This window comes from Prionailurus viverrinus, chromosome D4 (assembly GCF_022837055.1).
Source record: "Prionailurus viverrinus isolate Anna chromosome D4, UM_Priviv_1.0, whole genome shotgun sequence".
Lineage (NCBI taxonomy): Eukaryota > Metazoa > Chordata > Mammalia > Carnivora > Felidae > Prionailurus > Prionailurus viverrinus.
Window position 1 is genome coordinate 80,452,454 of NC_062573.1, and position 20,990 is coordinate 80,473,443.

At 44.2% G+C, this 20,990-nt stretch overlaps 1 protein-coding gene across 3 annotated transcripts in view; it reads right to left on the reverse strand.

Annotated features, from left to right (window-relative positions):
* GLIS3 (GLIS family zinc finger 3) overlaps positions 1-20,990 on the reverse strand; it is a 547,841-nt gene that overhangs the window by 56,759 nt on the left and 470,092 nt on the right. For all 3 annotated transcript variants that reach the window (XM_047831214.1, XM_047831212.1, XM_047831213.1), the window contains exon 7: positions 10,522-10,666. In XM_047831214.1, the coding sequence (XP_047687170.1) occupies positions 10,522-10,666 (145 nt within the window). The remainder of the gene's footprint in view (positions 1-10,521; positions 10,667-20,990) is intronic.

Genomic DNA, 20,990 nt, shown 5'->3' on the forward strand with positions numbered 1-20,990 from the left:
CCTCAAATCTCATACCTTATCGTTCTTCCCTTCACCTCCCAACCCACTTACTCACTCACAGAGAGTCAGTTACACAGCAAGTCAGGAAGATAATGTGAACAAGGAGTACCCTGGGAGAAATTCGGTACTGCCACTATGTGTTACGTCATCCCCCGTTTTGAAGAGAGGAGGAGAGCAGTCAGAAAGGAGAAAGATGGAGCAGGTATGGAGAACCATTCCTGGAAGCTCTTACGGGAATGTCCCTCATCTCTGTTTTTGGAATAAAGTCTGATTTGGCCACAAAAACCCATGTTAGTAAAAAAAAATACTTGGTTCTCTAGCTCCTCATTACTTATCCCTTAGTTGCCTCCTACCTGTACCTTGTTGACCCCAAAAGAGGTCTCCTCCCTTTTAGATGCTACCAAGACAACCCCGCCCACTCCACTTCCATGCGGTTTCTAAAATCATTTCACAGAGAAGGCTTCTTGGAAACAGATACGGAGCACATACAGCCAATCCAATTTGTAACGCAATTTTCTTCTAGCCAACTCAAGGGCTATTTACCAACCCTGAGCTCTCCCAAGAGACCGCTTGGTAAAATGGAGTCACAACAGCCCTTTTGGGGAATTTAGGAACCACGGTTTGCAATGACCACTGGCCCTGGGCAAAAATGCACAGAAGAGGAATATGGTTTTGTTAGGACTCCAGAGAAGCCAAAGAACCCCCTTTCCTCCTTTTCTATGCTTTGCCCACAAAGTGGACGATTTTCTCACTTCTCCTTCAGGTGCCCAGTATTACCTCCTAGATTACTCTCAGTGTAGACAGACTCTGATAAGTCATTGACATGTTACCAGGAATTATGCCCATTCATAACCTTTCTTAAGGAACTTAAAAGCTTTTCCCTACCTGTTGAATGGAGTGTTCAGTGTCGGGTTATATGAATTTCAAGCATCCTTATTGTTAGTTAGAAAGTGTATTTTGAGGAAGTAAGCATGCTTCCTAAGCTTAATCTTTCAAAATTTTCCTTTTCTCCTGGGCATTAATGTGTAAGTCTACAAGAGGCCCGAATCTTAGAAAACACGCTCCTTGATATTTGAGGGTTTAAGCCTCTTCTCTTTTTAGGAAAAACAGACCTTAGTAGAATTTAACTGTGACAACTCTCTGTGATATCCTTGTCAGCCCTGGGCTCACCATAACCAGAACTGAGTCCTACCTGTCTTCTGGCAGCTTCTTCCTAAGCGGTGGCCACATTACTGAGGGCTTAATTCCCACCATGGCCCAACGTTGTCTCTGCAGATAGCTGCTTACAATGGGAAGACTTTAACGGTAGTAACTCCATTGCGGAGCCCCTACCTTTGGGCTTCCGCAGACTATCTGGGGGAGGACAGGAGTGCTGGGTAACAGGCAGCACAGGTGGTATGGGCCCCTTCGAATGAAAGAGCTCTGCTGTGTGACCTGTTTTAAATATTGGGTCTTACACGAATCTCTGCAAACCCAGGGGCTGGAAGACTACTCAGGTATTTGCTAAATCGAAAATACTATGGTGATCAAAAAACCTATGTGTACTGGCAGACTTTTAAGACAAAATGTGATCAGACATATGGAAGCCACAAGCTTCTTTGATTTCAGTCAGTCATTGACGAAGGTCCCAGATATAAGTGGAAAGCAGAATTTGGCAAACCTGTTGTGTAAAGGGCCAGAGACTAAATACTGCAGGCACTGCTAGCAACAGGCAATGTCCTCAATTCTGTGAGCAACTATTCTCACCTAAGAGCCAAGAGTCTTTTTTACATTTTACATTTAAAAACCTTAAAAACATCCTTAGCTCTCAGGCCGTGCAAAAACAGGAGGCAGGCGGGCCATATATGGCCCGTGGTATAATAAATTATCTGTTGCATGCTAACTCCTAAGAACCATCATGAAAAGACTGTGGAACTATTTTTGAAATATGGAAACCAAATTTGAGGGAAGCAAATAGTCAAGAATAGTTTTCTAGACACCTTGGGGTCTATTTTGAGATAAATTGCACGGCCTGGAGAGTCTATTTACAAAACGGGATGAGGAAGGACCAAGGCTATGCCTCAGCAAGGCTGACACAATGATGGTGTAAAACTGCACTGATTGAGGCCATCAATCCTGCTTCTTCCTTCTGCCATCTACCCCACCCTCACCAACCCACTGCTGAGTAAGTTTGCTTCTCAACCCAGCGCCCTGGGGCTCTGTAGGACCAGCCAGTGCGTACTTCCACTCTTCATAGCAACAACCACCAAAGAAGTCTAAGTCAGGGGTGCCTGGGTGGCTCAGTTGGTTAAGCGTCTGACTTCGGCTCAGGTCATGATCTCACGGCTCATGAGTTCGAGCCCCACCTCGGGCTCTGTGCTGACAGCTCAGGGCCTGGGGCCCGTTTTGGATTCTGTGTCTCCCTCTCTCTCTGCCCCTTCCCCACTCGTGCTCTGTCTCTGTCCCTCCAAAATAAACAAACGTTAAAAAAAATTATAAAGATCTGAAAACACGTCTCAAAATATGGGAGTTCTAAGTCCTCATCTTGACTTGAATTCTTCTCAAAAGGAACACTTTATCTTAGGACAGCGATTTCTGAACTTCAAGCGGTGGTACCCAGGACTAAGAGGAATGGAGAGGAGGGGTTCTGGTCTCCATCACAGACATGGGCTCAGTCTAGGGGTCATTCTCTAAGTGTTTACGCAAAGAGGACGGAAAAGAGAAAGGAACATATGCCAGCTACAGAGAGCATACCGAACTCTTACGTGCATTCTCCCTTAATGCCTGTTTCAGTCCTAGGGAGCCACTATTCTTACCACCGATTTAGAGAAGAGGAGAAGTAACCTCCCCAGAGTGGAGAGCCAGGATTGGAGCTCACATCTAGCTCCGCGTTCTTCCTGCCAGACCACACTACCTCTAAAACACAAACACAAACAGAAAACATACTACGTTTGAATTAAAACAATCAATACTTATCAAGACACAATTTTGACAGTGTGATTTCAGAGGCACTGCCGCCCAAGTGATGGGCTTCTGATTCCAATTTGTTTTTCTTTAGAGACCTACAGTGCATTTCCTTAACTCATAAAATGTTATGTGAAGTACCGAACAAATAAAAATATGAAGAACCATATTTCAGTTTTCTTTTCATCTACTCAATATGCCGATCAAATTCCCAATCTGTTCAGGCTTCCATATTTTCCCTGTTTCTTAAATGGGACTGACGGGTAATTTCTGGCACCTTTTCCCTATCTGCTTGACAGAACTGTAACATATATTGTCCTCGGATCTGGATAAAAGCAACAACAAAAATTACTAATAGACGCTGAACACGTGCCATGTGCTAAGTACTATTACAAGAGCTCTGTCATTTAATCCATCAACTGACCTCAGGAAGAGAGAAATAAATTTGAATTGGAGAAGTAACATGCCACTTGTAAGTGTTCTATTTGAGCATAGATTGACTACATAGATGGTCAGAGGTATTATTAAAAAAAAAAAAACGTGGCCAATGATATGACTTAAGAAAAGAGATACTAGGGGTGCCTGGGTGGCTTAGTTGGTTAAGCGTTTGATTCCTGATTTCATCTCAGGTCATGATCTCATGGTTCATGAGTTCGAGCCCCGCATCAGGCTCTGCGCTGATAGCATCAAGCCTGCTCGGGATGCTCTCTCTCTCTCTCTCTCTCCCTCTCTCTCTCGGCCCCAACCCCTGATCGCACTCTATCTCTCAAAAGAAATAAATAAACTTTAAAAAGAAAAAAGAATAGATACTCAATATTGCCCATCCTTACATTTGTACAGATAAATATGACCCCAAACTGCCTTAGTACTTCAGAACTATGGACCTTAGATCGCTACCTTACCAATCAGAACGTCTTCAGGGGCAGCTGACACATGACATTTTTCATGAGGTGCATCCCTGTCTCAGAAAAATGTGACAAGCATCCCTGTGGGCCAGTCTGAGGAGCAAGCTCTTATGCGTGCTGACGACAGCCTTTCCCCTTTTCCCTTGAATAGTGAACCAACAGCCCCTCCCCAAAGGCAGAAACAGGACTTTCATGGAATCCCCAGGGAAAGGTTGCAGGGAAGACTGTAAAACTCGACTTCTGAGGGTGTGAGTGGGCGTTAACAGAGCTGCTGGACAGAGCAGAAGCCAAGACGGGAGCAGCTAACTTCACGGAGACCTGGGCTGGAGTTGGAAGAGGTTGAGGCCGAGGCAGCCACTAGAAATGGCGTCATGAGCGTGAATGAAGCTAGCACAGCCTTGAAATGTAGTGGGAAAACTGAGTTAAGAGGCTAAGGAGGAAGCTGAAACTTCTGAGAAGTCAAGGCGGGCTGTTAAGGCGGCCTTGACGGTGTGAGTCATGGCCAGGGCGCCTGAGTGGGGCAGATCATTCTCTGACAGTATTAAGGAAGATACAATAAGAGCCAGCCTTCCGAGACACGGCTGTTGGTCACCTGAAACGAGTCGTTTCCACAACTACTCTCTTTATGCAGTGCCTGCAAGATGTTTTCTTCTTTTGTTAACAGTAAATCATGGCAAATAATGTCCAAGCTGATTCAGTAATGTCCTTCACTTTTGAGTTTTATGCTATTCACATTTATTTTCAGGGCTAAGACAAGTGTAAAGAAATGAACTCTCACTGTGACTACAAGCACCCGGAAAAGGCCCGCTTTCCTTTTTTCTTTATTCTTCACGGGAAAGAGACAGGTCTACCCGTTCCTCTCTTTCCTCGGAAGGTTCAGTTGAAGCAGAAGGTCAGGACTTCAGACCCGGAAGTTGGGCCCAAGCCTTCCTCACTGCAAAGCTAATGAGTTCCTCATTCCAGGAATTCTATCCTGAATTCTCCGTCTTGCCCTCTGCATCCGTCTCCTAAGACCTATTTGTGGGTACACTTCGAAGTAAACACAACCTTTCCTTCTCACACCCATTTGAATGCCAGCAAAATAACATGGAATGAGAAAAGAAGAAACAGTAGTATAAAGACAACCAAGACTTTGTTCAATGGGGATAAAGCCACAACCAACCCAGCGTCATGACGTTCCTTTCCCCCACGAGGTGTGGAATTATTTTTGCTCATCCACACAAAATAATTTTACAGCAAAAACCTGTACGTATTATAAAACTGAATAATTCAGCTTAATCTTGCGTGAAAAACTAACATCAATACAAGGGAGTAAGTGGATATGGAAAACGGAAGCACCAAATTAAGCAGCTTGCAAACATACAAAGTCATTAACATTAGCCTGCATACATACAAATGTGCCCTGTGCTGGCTGGGAATCAGAATTTTAATTTTCTTCAGTTGAGCAGTTACAAGATCTCACTCTTAATCAAAATATGAGTAATGCCGTTGTAACAGTGGTGGGGGTGGGGGGAGACGAGCTTAATATCCACTGATAGATTTTCCTTAATGAGAAACAGAAATGTATACTATGGGGCAATTTTTTTTCACTATTTGATTCAGTTGTATTATCTTTGTAAGTATTTAATCATAAGTTCCAGAGAAGCATTATTCTATTTATCATTGCAAATATATGGCATATCACCTATATGTTAAACTGTCTTTTGTGGACAGATTTCCATCACATGGTTTTCATGCCTAAATTTTAAGATTATTATTTTTTAAAGTTTCACCTTTACTGACATATAACTGATATATAAGACTGTAAGATATTTCCAACTGTACCTCGTGGTAATTTGGTATACTAACTATCTAGACACTGTGAAAGGTTCTCTCCATTTAGTTAATGATGGGCAATTCTTATTGTAACTCCCACCAGTCAAAACTGAGATTATATTCTGCTATAACACTCCCACGTTTCATGATCCAGAGCAATAGCTTTTGAAGCGTTGTTCCTGGACAAGCAGGACCCAGTGTCGCCTGAGAGTTTGTTAAAAATCCCCAGCAGAAATTCAGATTCTTGGGACTAGCTCAGAGCTACTGAAACAGAAATTCTGGGGGTGGGGCTCAGAAATCTGTATTTTCACGCGTCTTCCAGGTGACCTAATGCACATAAACAGACTGGCTCAGGGCCAGGGAAGGTGAAATCTACAGGTTAATGCTGTCATTGCCTGCAACGGGGAAGAGCGAGGCTTGCTCCTACTGTTACGGATTTTCCAATCCAACTTGGTAGATAAACCACAGATGTGTGGGATGTTAAGAACAATACAAGAGTTTGACGAGCAGTTCAAGGCAATGTCAGAAGAGACGCGGAAAAGACACTGCCAAATGTTTCCCTTTAAATCACTTCTGTAACCCCAGTGTCCACCTCCTTCTGTCCACTGCTGGGTCCAAGTCGTTCTGTCCCTTTTTCACCTCTGGTGAATTCTAAGCAAATCACTGCTTTTGAAGATCGTGCAAGCAATATCTATTGCATTTTTTATAATGCTCTATGCCTGCTTTTATATAGATCATGTTATTTGATCTTTGCAATTCTGTAAAGTTTAACCCATTGGGAAATTTGTGTGTCAATTTACAACTTCTCATAAAGTCCCTAAGTTAACAACCACTTTTTGAGAGCAGACTGTACGAGGCACTTTCCTATAAAAATATTTCTAGCCCCTACAATTCTGTAAGCTGTCCTGAGATAGCAAATATATTCAACCTAAGAATACAGAAAAGGTATTAAAACATATACCATAAAATTACATTAAAATACAACATTAACCATTTCATGAAGTATGTCAAATCCCGCATGGATTTCATATGGTGCTATTTACTACAAAATGTGGTGATATTGTGAGCGGGAAGGCTTCATTTCCCCATAATAAGGGTGAGGGGAAGGGAATGACAATATATGACTTCAAAATTCCTGCCCTAAAATAAGCCTATTTTCCTTCAATAATTCCCTATAATATCTGAGCATCGCACTTCTATATCCTCCTGAAAAATCTAACGTTGCATTCAAAATTTTAAAAATTCAAAAGAACTTGCAAGTTCTAAAACATGATCATTTTATATCTCAGTATTAGTGTTACCAACAAAATCCCACCATTCTTGCATATTTCCTTGTTCTAGGTGCATTAGTTCCTCACTCTATGGGTGATTTCCATGGGACTCAAACACCTCAACCACACTGGCCTCTACGGTGTCTTTATGGCTCAGGCCATCGGCAAAGACCACGTTTTATTGAATCTGTAGTACAGTTTCGATCTGGAAGGAGCCATAAGCTTGGTGACCACCTATGGTACAGATCACCCGCCATACAGCATGCTTTGTTAGTGAACAGACTCTCAACCAAGAGCAGGCGGTGGTCCAGGCTGTCCATGGTGCTGTAGACTCGTTATTCGTGCATTCCTCTGCTTCATGAGTTCATCGAGGAAGCTGACGAGACCTTCTTCACAGGCATTAAGCCTTGGAAGTGGCAGTCACCCCTTGATCTACTGGCTGTGAAATACTTCTCCCTCAGATTATCAGCTAAATTACCTAAATTTATAGGCTAGCCTGAAGCATTATCTAGATATCTAGGGCACAGAACTTCTGAACAACAGGGCAGAAGACGTGAGGGAGCCATCCTTGAGAATTGCTCATCACTGTCCTGGCCTTCCCATTAGGTCACAAGATTGCTCTCAGGTTGGCTCAGGATCGGGTCTAGGGACCCCGGGATTTTCAGGATAGTAGGCAAGTAAACACCTCAATTGAAAGTAGTCCTCAGCGTGAACTCAAGCGATATTTTGGCTGCTTGAACCTGGAACGCTATTTCCTTCCACGGAAATAAAAGCCTTTTCTGGAAATCCTTTCCAATCACATTCTCTGGAAACGCTGTCTCAATAAGGGAAGCCAACATGTTAGGAGACTTGTAAGATTTGCAGGTGTGAGAACTGCCACCTTTCCTGTTCTTAGTGCTCTGCAAACCATCCCTCTCTCGGAATCTCACAGATGGTTGTTTACTAAGCCAGTACAAAGGTCCATTTCCAAATCATGACTTCTGCAAACCGAGTCCTCAGTCTCGTGGCTTCTAGAAAATCCTGGTGCTCACTGCTGAACTGCTTCTGATCCTACACCATACGTATTCAACAGGTTTCCCTCAAAATATTTTTCTGATACATCACTTTTCTAGCACTTGGAATTGTAAGTGCTTAACAATCATTAAACAAATATTTCCTCGACTTTGTGTAACAGAACGTAAAAGGAAGGGCTCCGAGGGCTTTCACCATTTAGCCAAGTCTTTATCTTTGTCAAATTCCCTTAACACTTAGGAGTTTACGCTAAACAAATTGATGAACAGCTTCAGTTTCCTTTGGCATTTTTCACTGTTTGGCTTCTTTCCACAGATCTGTAGTACAGGTTTGAAACCGGTAGGAACATGCACTCCTGGCACGTGCATTTCTAGCACTTTTTTTCAGGGAGGTTTAACATTTTCCTTGTGTGGTTTTCCCTCCTGCTTTGTTCTGCTCTGGGTTTGCTGTGTATTCAGCAAAACAGAAGACTTCATCAATTTTTGAAAAGAGCAAGAACAAAGGAAGTAAAGTAGGACCCAAGGGACACAGGCATGAAGGGAGAAGGAGGGGGCATAAACTTTCACGGCAGTGCACTAACTCCAGGAGCAAAATTCCAAGAACACAGTTCAAGCCGGATGGTCACCTGCCTGGTCCAAACGTCTCCAGAGTCACAGAAAATTCAAGTCAACAGAAGACGCTCTGTTGATACTATGGCAGCTCGGGTTCCTATGCCCATCACGGAAGCTTGCCCACCACGGCTGGAGGCTCAAAGCTGGGAGCTCATAATCGTTTTGAAGACCACACACGGAAAAGTGTCAGGAGGAAGAAAGAAAAAAAAAAAGGAAATCTGTCTGGAGTGATGAAGCTGGTTCAACACAAATCTTTAAAAAAAAAAAAACTTTGACCACACTCCCAGACATACAAAACACACATCAAGACAAACGTGCCTCCTCCGTTTGGAAAGTGAGCCATATCCTAGATGCCACACAGGGCAAAGGTACTATTGTTTTCCAAAGATAGAGATATCATGGCTTCCCAAACCCATTTCCAAGTTAAATGCAGTGAGACTAGCCCATTACCATCAACTCTCCATAGTGGATGTTGGGCCCGCTTTTCAATCGATTCTGGTTGGCTTCCACTCTTAACTATGGGATCCCAGGTCTTTACGAAGGTCATGGATTTATGGACTGAGGGACTAGGAATTGCTATGTAGCCTGTCATAAACTGGTTGCTAATTTAATGTGCTAGAATAAATGTTCCTATATCAAATATTTGGCAAATCAAACAGACATATGTGCAAACAAAAACGAGTCACGCTTTCTCATGTATATATCTAACACAAAATATTTATATGAGTTGATAACACTGTACTCTGGTGTATTTCATGTGTTTCTATGTACCTGTAGCCGAAACGTCTGTAAGACTGGGTCTGCCCCTCAGATCTCCTAGGGTCTCAAATAGCAGAGGCTTTGTTTTCTCTAAGAGAAAGTACCCAGAGCAGCTGATAAAGGGCCACCAACAATGGGACGACATTAAGAATGTCCTGATGATGGACCCTCTCCAAGTATTTGCGTAACGCCCTTTGCCCTGAATTTGGATCAACTGAGAACTATCCAGTTAAGAAAAAGTCCTACAAACATGGCTTTTCCTAGCCTACAGTCATGCATCAGTAAGTTCTTAATTCTTTATGGCTTATGAGTACTTTTAAAAAGAAAAAAAACCCAGTTTTCTGCCAAAGCCTGGCTCCAGAATCAGATGGGGGTGGCTGTGGGACTTGTGATCCACAGATAATAGAAAATCCCCATTGTCTGGAAGGTGGGACTGGGGGAACTTTCGCTTTCATATTCATAGCATGACAGCAAGGGCTTTCCACGTGTGAGGGATGGCAACCAATTAGTTTGCACAGGTACATCATCATTACAGAGAGTGGAAAATGCACAAAAATCCAGGCGAACAAAGTAAACGGAAACAAATAACTTCCTTATTGCATATTAATCCTTTCTTATTTTTCCTTACGTAGATGAAAGTTTCCAAATATGGAGTCAGCTACCATTCAAACCCAGGCAGAAGGATGCCAGGCTGGGAGGGCCGTCTCATCCCCACCCCACCCCCCCATCCCAGTGGTCCACAAACCATTCTTAAAGGGCGGCTTACTGATGTGAAATTCTTCTTAGAGACCTGGGGCTTCCTTTTGAAATGCAAAGATGACAATAACTGTTCCATTAAGAAATCCACATGCAGCCTGTTACTTGCTTACAGCGGGGGGAGGGGGGGGCACTTTTCCTTTGGGTCTGAGTCAAGTTAATAAATTTAAGATACCTGGGAGAGCTGGGTGCCCTGGACTTTTGGCAGATGTCCAGAACTAAAAGAGCTAATGCATTATTTTACTGTGTTTCTTTATGAGAAAAAACAGCCTGCTGCCAGCTCAGCTCAGGAATCAGATGGGGAGCAGGGGTGGGGGGCAACGTGGAGCCCCTGGATAAGGCAAAATACAGATGATCTTAGGAGAATTTTTCTCATGTGAGCATTCCCTTCAACCAGAGGGAAGGGCCTGGGGGAGGACAGTGGCCATGGCCTCGGCCGGCCCTCGTTACCTGGATAGAGGTCAGGCCCGGGCCCTGGGGAGCGTCCCACCGCACTGTCGGCAGCGGCATCTCGAGGGGAAGTGGCCGAGGGCAGGGGCTGCACGGTGAGGCAATCCGTGAGCAGGTCGGGATGTAGCTCTGTGCTGGACCGCAACTAGGAGAAGGAGAAAACAGAAGACAGATGAGAAAGGAAAGCCGTTCCTAGGAACACTTCCCTGCAAAGGCATCGTGCCCTAAGGTTCGATGCGATGCAATTCAGCACACATATATTTATTAAATGGCAACAACCGTGGGTCAGCCATTGGGCTTAACAGAGAGTCAACAGGATGGTGACTTCTCCAGGGCTGATAACACCTGGCAGGTGATTCCGGAAAAGTACGCAGCTTAGAGGCAGATCTGACTTCGGTCTTTGATGTGTTTCTACTTCTGGGAACCCAGCTTCCAATTATATTTCCGTTTATTTGGTCTGTATCTTATCAGAACTTGTAGTGATAACAAATACAGACTCAAGTATATTTGGTCCAGATTGGAAGGTGCTTTTAAAATAAAGAGGTATGACCAAGAAAATATCTCAGAGATAACTGAGAAACGCCCATTGAAATTTGGTGCCTACAGATTTTACACGAGAAGAAAATATGTAGGTTAAATTTTAAAATATTATGGAGCACGATTCAAAGGAAAACTAACGTCATTAGCAGCAATAAAAACCCAACAGTCAGTTGCACATGTACACACACACACACACACACACAAATAAGGCACCACAATTTAGATCTTCATTTAATCATAATAGCAAAATACTTCTTTACATACTAAAGAGTTATATGTTTTAAAAAAAAAAAGGCAGGGATGCCTGGGTGGCTCAGTAGATTAAGCCTCTGACTTCGGCTCAGGTCATGATCTCACAGTTTGTGAGTTTGAGCCCCATGTGGGGCTCTGTGCTGACAGTTCAGAGCCTGGAGCCTGCTTTGAATTCTGTGTCTCCCTTTCTCTGCCCTTCCCATGCTCACGCTCTGTCTCTCGCTCTCAAAAATAAACATTAAAAAAAATTTTTTTTTAAATAAAGGCAAAATATCTAAGACTAAAGAATAGGTGAAAAATTATCTGATCTCTTTATGAAAAAGAATTCTGGGAGTGTAATTTGAATGGGGAAAAATCACAACGAGAAGTTTAGCTACAGGAAAAATACAAACCTCTGCTTCTATAAAGACATAAAACCTTAAAAATATAGAACTATATTTGTTACATATACTGAGAATAGCATCTTCCGTGTTTAAAGAGAGCATATGAATTCATTTTGCCTTTATCAAGACAGAACTAAACCTTCAGATCTAGGGTTGGAGTACACTAACTCAGCCAACAAGTATTGATCGAGTGTCAGCTGCTCCTCTAGGCTCTGGGAATACTGGTATGGAGCTTCTCCTCGAGAGTGAACCCAGAAAATCCATGATGTCAGGGGGCACTGCTGGTGGGGAAGACCAATATACAGAGAAGGGAGACTGCGGATAGGAAGGACAGCGACCTTAGGTAGACAGCCTCTTGGAGAGGGCTCTGGAAAGGAGCCTGGGAAAGGGGGTGGGACTGAGCCCTGAAGATACGTCAGGGAAGAACCCACCAGCCCTGGGGTGCCTGGATCATCAGAGAAGAGTGAGACTGGAGCGGCACCAGCTTGGGTCTTGGAGAAGAGAAACAAGACAGAACCAGGGACATAAGCGGGGAGAGATGGAATATGTTTACTAGAGCAGGAAAGGGCCTTCCAGATCATTTAAGGCTCTTAAACATTCTCTAGTCCAGAAATTACTTAATGAGTGGGGCAGGAAGCACACAGAGATTGCCTCACTGCGCAGCCCTTGGTAGGAAGAAAACATTTAAAAAAGGAGAACTACCGGGGTGCCTGGGTGGCTCAGTCGGTTAAGCGTCTGACTGGCTCAGATCGTGATCTTGCCATTCGTGAGTTCAAGCCCCGCTGTGGGCTCTGTGCTGATAGCTCAGAGCCTAGAGCCTGCTTCAGATTCTGTGTCTCCCTCTCTCTCTCTCTCTGCCCCTTCCCTGCTTGCACTCTCTCTCTCTCTCTCTCTCAAAAATAACTAAATAAATAATAAAGTTTAACTGACTGAGCCACACAGGCGCCCCTCCTCTGTTTTGTTTGTTTGTTTAATCCTTTCCTCCACTTTCCAAGTTTTCTACATTCCGATGATGAGTTAGAACTGGCTTGCACCCATCTAAGAGAGCTGTTCGTGTGTATCTTTCCTAAACCGTCCAGGCAATGATGTCAAACTTCGAGCTTGAACTTGGTCAGATTGAGAATATTTACACCATGGAAATTGGCAAATGCTACAAACTGGGCCTTTTTCATCTGGAGAGCTGGTTAACTACTACTCTGATCAGAAAGAAAACCAGACACGCACATGAAACATCAGTAAGTCGCTAGGCAGTAACTTCAGCATTCCTTGGACCTCAGCAAGCTTCATAAAGAGACAAACATATGTCCAGGTCTTAGTCCAAGAATATACAAATGGCATCGTGACCCCGCGTACAGAGAAAGAGCATTTAACACATGTAGTGAACGAGACGTAATTGCATTATAATTTCCTCAGCTTTGCCACATTGGAATCTCTGACCAAGACCATCTGAATTAGTGGCTAACCCTCTTAGGGCTTTTGGAAGGTATGTTTGTTATTTTGGTACTAACCTAACACATGCTGCGTAAGAAAAACTGGAAAAAAATCCAGGCTTCGAATGAGTTCTGGTGATCACTTTTAATTTACATTTCATCATTACAACGTGATCTGGGGCCCACATGTTCTCTGAAGCACAGACATGAACATCTCTCTGCTTTCTATTACTCTAGGGTTTTGTAGTTATCGCTACCAATTCGGTCTTTCCAAAAAATTTCATGGCCATGGACACTCCCGGAGTCAAAGGCAGGCAACTCTTCCTTAGCTTCAACACGTACTCATAGTTGCTAAGAGTGTGATTCCACATGAGTTTGTGGGGAGAGTTAATTTGGTTTTCTCTGGGATTAGGCATGGTTCTAGAAAGTGCTTCTTAAATTGAACAAGCCTTGAGGAACTTATGTGTAATTTCCAAAGGAAGACCACATGCATAGAAACACAGCAACGATATGTAAGGTTAGTATTATTCTCTGCCTTCTGGATTATTTAAGGCTCTTAAACGTTCTCTAGTCCAGGGATTATCTAATGGGTGAGGCAGGGAGGTATAGCACGAGCTCCGGGGAGGGCTGTCATTCTATATAAAAGTTTTATATTCGGAGTAAGAAACCCAACTATTTATATAAGACAAATTACACAATGTATATTTCAGCATCTTCTTAGTTGCTAGGAATGTAAAGAAGATAGAAAGAGATTCTCCAATGAGGGATGATGTCTAACTATGGTTCTCCAATCTGGGCGTGCATGAGAACCACCTGTAGGCCCCACCACAGAGCTGTTGACTTATTAGGTCTGGGGTACATTTACAACAAGTTCCCAGGTGATGATGACGCTGTTGGTCTAGGGACCAGGCTTTCAAAACCATTGGTCTCTACGAATCCTGATGAGTGGAGCTGAGACCTTTCTGTTTAAGGGAAGAGGAAATGAGTTGTAGAAATAAGGAATCCTAAAAACCGAATTGTCTTTAAGACCCGTGCCTCACGCGACGGCTGCTTATTATGTCTCCCTTGAGACCACGTAACAAGCAATGGTTACATGAGGTGTGGGTCTTAAACACAATTCGGATTTTTATCTTCTTTCACAGGAGTAAAAACAAAAAAAAAAGTTAAGAAAATTTTTCATTACAGTCTAATCACCTATCCTTAGGAGATAGCAAAGGACTTGCCCTTTATGGAAACTTTATTGATCTTTACAGAAAGAAGTAGAATGTGACCCACTAATCATCAATTCGGCTACTTTAAAGGCCTGCTGTGTCTCCTAACCAAGGGACCTCTATTTACGTCACAGAATGTGAAAGGCACTCCTGGAGTCGTTCAACTCCGTTGCCCTAACCAACACCCCTTAGTTCCAGAGTGCCACTGCCTGTCTCGATCCTTCTCGTTCGTTCGCTGGAAAAGTATTTCTTGGGCCTCAACCACACGCCAGGCACCATTCTAGTGGCCTGACGTACATCAGCAATCGAAGCAGATAAACAGGCCTCCTGAGGAGTCCCCATTCTGGAGGCAGTGAATGGTAAACAAACTAACCAGACAAGTAAATCAAACAGAAGGTGGCAACTGCTATAGAAAAAAAGAGAAAAGGGTAAGGGCAGCTGTACTGGGCCGGAATGGGAATGTAGGGGGACTGTGGCCTCACAGGGAAGATATATTTGAGTCTGAAGGAGCTGGGGAAATGAGCTAAGTGCCTATCAAGGGGAAGAGAGTTCTAGAAGGAGAGAAGTAGACAGAGCACAGCCTTGCTGTCTGCAAATAGCCCATCTATCATGGCTGCTCCCTCCTCCTGCCTGGCCTTCCTCCCCCCAGTGTAACTTCTCCAAGCCCCGGTTTCCGGCTAGCTGCCTGAAGGAAGCCTCTCACCACCAGGCCGGCCCACACTGCCTCCCATGGTACAGGGACAGCTGCGGGACCTGCTTTCAACAATCCTGCGACTGGACATGTGTTTGGGGCTTTGTTTCCTGTTACGACTTCCATCTGCACAATTGTGTTAGGAAGTCTGTGAGGACCTGGCTGACTGGCTGCCCTTTTACACTTTGGAAACTCTACAGCCGGTGTCGGGGCAGACCATTCGGTGAGGACTAGGTCTGTAAGAACGAGACACAACGCTTCATCTAAAGGAGGTTATGATCTCTAGTGGTGTGTGCGTGTGTCTAGAAAATACGATGTGGTCATGTCTCAGTTACCCCTAATGACGGAGGATCTGGAAAGACACAGATGATCGTAACTGTAGCAGAAAGGCTGATGATGTTTGGCCCACGTCCATCCCGCCCCCTGATCCCTTTGATTAGCCCTGTGCTGACCCCCTGCCCCAGCTTTGGTGTCCCCATCCCCTGGTCTCCGTGTACTTTCCGGCCAACAGCTGGCAGACCACTCCCCACCCCAAACACACATATGAATGGCTGACGTGTGCTCCTTTGTCTCTCAGCGGGGCAAACTTTGAGGCATAATTTGTGCTCCAGAACCCCCTATGGGGCTCTAGAGCTCCTGCCTAGCCCCTTTCCCTTCCCCATCCCTGTCCTAGGTTCTCCCGGGAGCACTCCTTTAAGAACTCATGCACCCCAGCCCTTGGCCCACAGTCTGCTTCCAGGAGCACCCAACTTAGTAGACACCCCCAAATTCATCTGATTTGGTTCAGGAATGCACCAGCCCATCGGCAGCACTGAAAGGAGGCTCGGATGCCCACCTTTTCCTCCTCTCCAATGCCTGCTCTGCCCACACCCTGAGGGTATGGTAAACTGATGATTACTGAAAGTGGGGTGTTCTGGGCCTTTACCATAAGGCTAAAAGCATGACTAGGGAGTCTAATTTACAAGAATACTCAGCATCCAAGGGGCCTCATGTGTCCCTGGGGCCAAACCTTCGTCTGACGCGTGACTTCCCACTGCAACCTGGCTAAGGGGCTCTCAGACTCGGCTTGACTCCTTACGGTAGTGGGCAACTTACTTCATCTTGGCAGGAAGCTTCAACTTTAGACAGTGCTGATTGTCGGGAAGTATTATTATTGCAGATGGAGTCCTGATCCGGCTCTTAGCGATTTTTAGGACTGCATGCATGCGTCTTTCTCTTCATGGAGAAAGGCTCGTGGACATACTAGGAAGAAAGGAGACATCTCCGCGTCTCGGAAACCAATCTGTGAGTCTTGGAGTATTAATGATCCTCATCTTCAACGACCCATTTTAGGGCTTAATTTCTCAGCCTATCCAGGTGCCAAGTAAACAAATTGGCTCCTTAGCTTCTGTGCAATCTCCCATTATGAAATATTTGTTCCAAATGATAGTTTTTCAACGTTAATAATGAAATCACCCATCAAGGCTTGACAAGGTTCCTACATTTGGAAACTTGAGCTGCTTCCCTAACAATGCAGGGATTTTTCCTAATATATAAAAACAAGGCACCGTCAATTGTGATTTGTATTTGTTTTTTGTTCAAGACTATTCTGTTAATGTTTATAAGCTCTCGAAACAAGAGACGGAAATTCTACTCCCGTCATTTTCTCATTTCAGATATGATTGAATAATCGTCCAAGATTAAGTGAGTCAAGTGGAAATAATTAGGAAAGGGAAAAAGGCCCAGATTCTCCAATTTTCAGTTCCATTACATTTTATTCCAAGAGCAAAGGCATTCTGTTGGTCTCAAGCGAGACATACTTCCAAAGAAAACGAGGCACAATCAAAGGCCTTTTGTTTTCCTGTTCTCCAATGAGCACAGTCTATCTGGGCTATGCATGTTTATGCATCACCTTATAGGGATTCCTTTGTTCTCCAGAAATCAAATGCCACCAAAATATGTTTCTGAAGAAACTCAGCCAGAAGGAAAGACAAGTAGGATTATTTTTCCAGAGGGTTAAGGTTTAGTACCAGAACATTCTCATCAAGCATTCTCTATGACGCTTTGAGCAATGTGGATCTTGGGGAATTAACTCATTGCCAAAAGCCTTAAAAATAATTACAACGAATTAACCTATTATATTAATTACAATTAATTTCCAGTTGAATCTAAAAACTCTCTCTCTAGGGGATTCCTCAGCACTGACATTTATGAAGTGGCTTTGGCCTATCATAGGTAATTAATCTCCAACAATCTGCTATCAAATTCGTTTCCTTCGGGAGTGACCAATTTACAAAAGCGAAAGAAATGATAGTGAAGACTTAGAAAAACAGAACTGGAAGAAACCTCTTTGGGAACATGAGGTATTGGCCAGTTAGGCACCTGAATTTCTGTAACCTATTTACTTAGCAGTGACACCAAAGGCCCAAAATTTTGTCCACGGCCGATTAACGAACATGCCGAAATATCCGAATAGATACACTTTGTAAGCGACGTAAAAAATCTGTCCCAGTATACATACAACAAAACTACTGGTTATTCAGTCAAAAATGGTGGTTGAGGGAAACTATTCACAGAAATAGAATTTCAGAGTAAAAAGGAACCAGGGTCCAATCTTCCGACGCATCCGCTCCGTGACCGTGCTGTCCAGGAGAGCTTGCTTCCATAATGGAAGTTCAGCTCTGTCCCAATTAGTAGCCACTGGTCACATGTGAGCAATGGGCACTTGAAATGTGGTTCGTGCAACTGAGGAACCAAATTTTAAGGTGATTTAACTTAGTTTTAATTAATTTAAATTTCAATGCGTGGTATCGAAGTGCCCGGTAACAACACTGCACAGCACGGTGGCAGCCTGGCCTTTGTCTAAATGCCTCTGACAACTAATTTCCCTACAACTTGGGTTCAACGGGTCTGATCATTAGAAAGCTTTGCCTCCCATGGAACTGTGATCTGTCTCACCGCGATTCCCACTCACAGGGGCTCACCTCTCCCCTTCTCCCGCAGACCTCACGGAGTCGCTTGGCTCACTGTCTGCTTTATGGCTCTGTGAATATTTGAGAAGCCTCGAAATGCTGCAGTTATCACAGAATTTCAGCCCTGAGAGGGGCCGTGGTTTAGTGTGTCTGAACATCTATAGATTTTATATAGGTAAGAGAATACGTACGCAGGAGGAGTTCGGGTGTTTCAGTTTAACAAACTGTGGTTCAGCTACCGTGGGGTCCTGGGCGGGTATATTCACTAGCCTGAGTGTAGTTTCCCTTCTGTGAAATCAGGCTGATAGCACTGAGCTGTGTCAGCTGTAGATTCAGAAAGGACTCAATGCCTGACTCACAGAAGTCACTTACCTAAAATGTTAGTTCCTGCTCTCCCACACAGTAGATTATTCCACTCACCACCCCACTTACTCTCACCACCAGACCTAACTGGACGTGCAAACGTGTAAATGACATCCCAGTACTGATGGACTGAACTAGCTGTCTGACCAGGACAAACACATCCCGTGTTCTAGACTCTCCACTTTTATCCTTGTAGCCTAGAAGAATCAGTAGCTTTCAAAACTCCACGTTACACACACTCTCTCTCTCTCATTCATTCATTCGGCACATTTACCGAGCCCTTACCATGCGTCCAAAACTATGATAGGTCTAGCAGATAAAGGAGTGTACAAGATAACTCAGCTCGGTGTCCTTGTGGAATTGAGAGAATGGCTCAGATAAAACTTGCTACTAAGTAAAATCCCGACGTCTTTTCTCACACGGGAAGCTCTGTACTTCTGGGGGTCCTTTATATTCAGAAGCTGACTCTTCAAAGCCCTGTTGTCATTGGGGGGGAGGGGGGACAGGATCTCTCGGCTGTATACTACGTGATTCTGTCGCTCAGCTGGCTGCTTCATTTCCTACTTTGGTGCCATTTGCAAACGGGATCAAAGTATTCGCTGGCACCAGAATTGATGTTAAATCTCAGTCCCAGAGGGAGTTATCTCTGAAAAATAGCACATGCCCTACTGACATGAAGCCATTAACAGCCACTTACACAACAGCTTATCTGTGATACAGATCATGAAAGGTAAGAGTGTAGGCTCTGGACCCAGAATACCTGGGTTTGAGCTTCCGTATCCTTACTTATGAAATGTTAGACAACAATAAACAAGTTGTTTCACATCTCTTTAGCTCGGTTTTCTCTGTAAGACGTGGCTAATGCCACATAATTTACAAGGTGGTTGTTGGTGGTAGGTATCATGAGATAAGTATTTCACTAACACATGGTTTAGAGCATTCAATAATTTTTATTGTTTCTTTTTCCATTAATATCCAGTGTGGAAGCACCACAGCACTGTTCAACATGTACTTTATTTTTCTTTTTCTCCTATTGTTTTAGGTATTTCCCTCTCTCTCTTTTTGTATCATATGGGGGTCATACGGATCAAATTCGAATTCAAATTCAAATTCACAAGTTCAAAGTTCAGTTCCCCCACCTACTGATGTGCGGCCTTTGGCACAATGTGTCACCTCAAAAGGCTTCAGTAGCATCCTCTGCAGAATGGGTGTGAGAACACCAACTCTGTGGGGTTATTACAGTATGACATGAGGTGACCCACAGAAAGTGGCTCACGTAACACATAGTTAACTTTCTTTTCCTCACTAGAAGCTATTGCGGTTGTCGGGAGGGATTCCCTGGGGTCTCGTTTATCTTCAGAAGAGTCTGGGGCCACGCGGTATCTGGATCAAGATGTTAGCATAGTTTTCACGCACAAATATCACCCTGAAATTATTCTATCTCAGAAGAATACAGCTAGCTTTCATTCTCTTGGAAAAGTCTAAAATAAATTAGAAATCAAAACCAACAAGACCTTTCCAGAACCCTGGTTGGGGGGAGGTGGAGGGGGGATTTCTACCTCTACATGTCGCACTTATGAGTCGGTAGTACTCTCTAGAAATCCCGGACAGAGGTGGGGGCGAGCTTTGAGAGGATGTTGAAATCAGGAAGGCAGGCAGCTTGGATTTTCTGTATCGCTACGTTTGTAAAAGCACCATTTTCTTCCTAAGTCAATATTATTGTAAAACTGACACCGAGAATCTTACGGGTTTTTTTTTTTTTTAGTGAAAAACGATATGCAAACGGACACAGTCTAAGGTGGATTCAAACTACATTCGGAGGAACATCGCAAAAACAGAACGTGAAACCGAAGGGTGGATTGGGTATTTAAGACAATTAGAGAAATAGTAATTAGGAATTTCACATGTCACCAAAAAACATCCTCCTTCACCCTTCGGGGCCTGGTTGTGAGGTCCTGAAGATGAAGACCTTGTCCCTCCCACAGCTTCGTGACTCCCCCTGACAGCGGCTCCGTGCGCTCATGTGCCCACACACATGCTATCCCATCCAGCCAAGTGTAGCATTTTTCTTCCTAGTCAAGTGTCCTCCAAGTTTAATTAAAGCAGCCAGCTATCTAGCAATTACTTCCCCCGTCCGTCTTACCGCATCCGTATTGTCTCCCTTTGAATTGATTTCTGACTACAGCCCCTGCCTGTGCTACAGCTGAGCCAATGTGGGGAGAGACTAGCGGCAGAACTCATCCCCCCACCCCGCCTTTCATTGCATTAAAATGAATTGTCGGAAAAAGATTTAAAGCTGATTTTAACCACTGTTTGGACCATTTTTAAAATGCCTGCTTGTAACAGTTGAAGGCTGTCATTTGCACAGAAAGGCCCTGCTCTCTGTTCTCCCACCGGAGCCGTGCTCCGCACTCGGGTTAATTTCCCCAAGCTCAGTGCTGACCGTGCCAGGCCCCCACCCGCAAAGCCCTGTGGGGTCCCTCCACCAAACATCACCTACAGCCCCGACCGTCGGCTCTGCCAGGCTGGCTCTCGCTTGACCCTCGTGGCCCATGTCCCAGGCCCGCGAGCCACGTGGAGCCCAGACGCTCTCCTCCATACCGCTCGTCCACGTCTCCCACTGTACTTCCGGCCACGAGCCTCCTGTA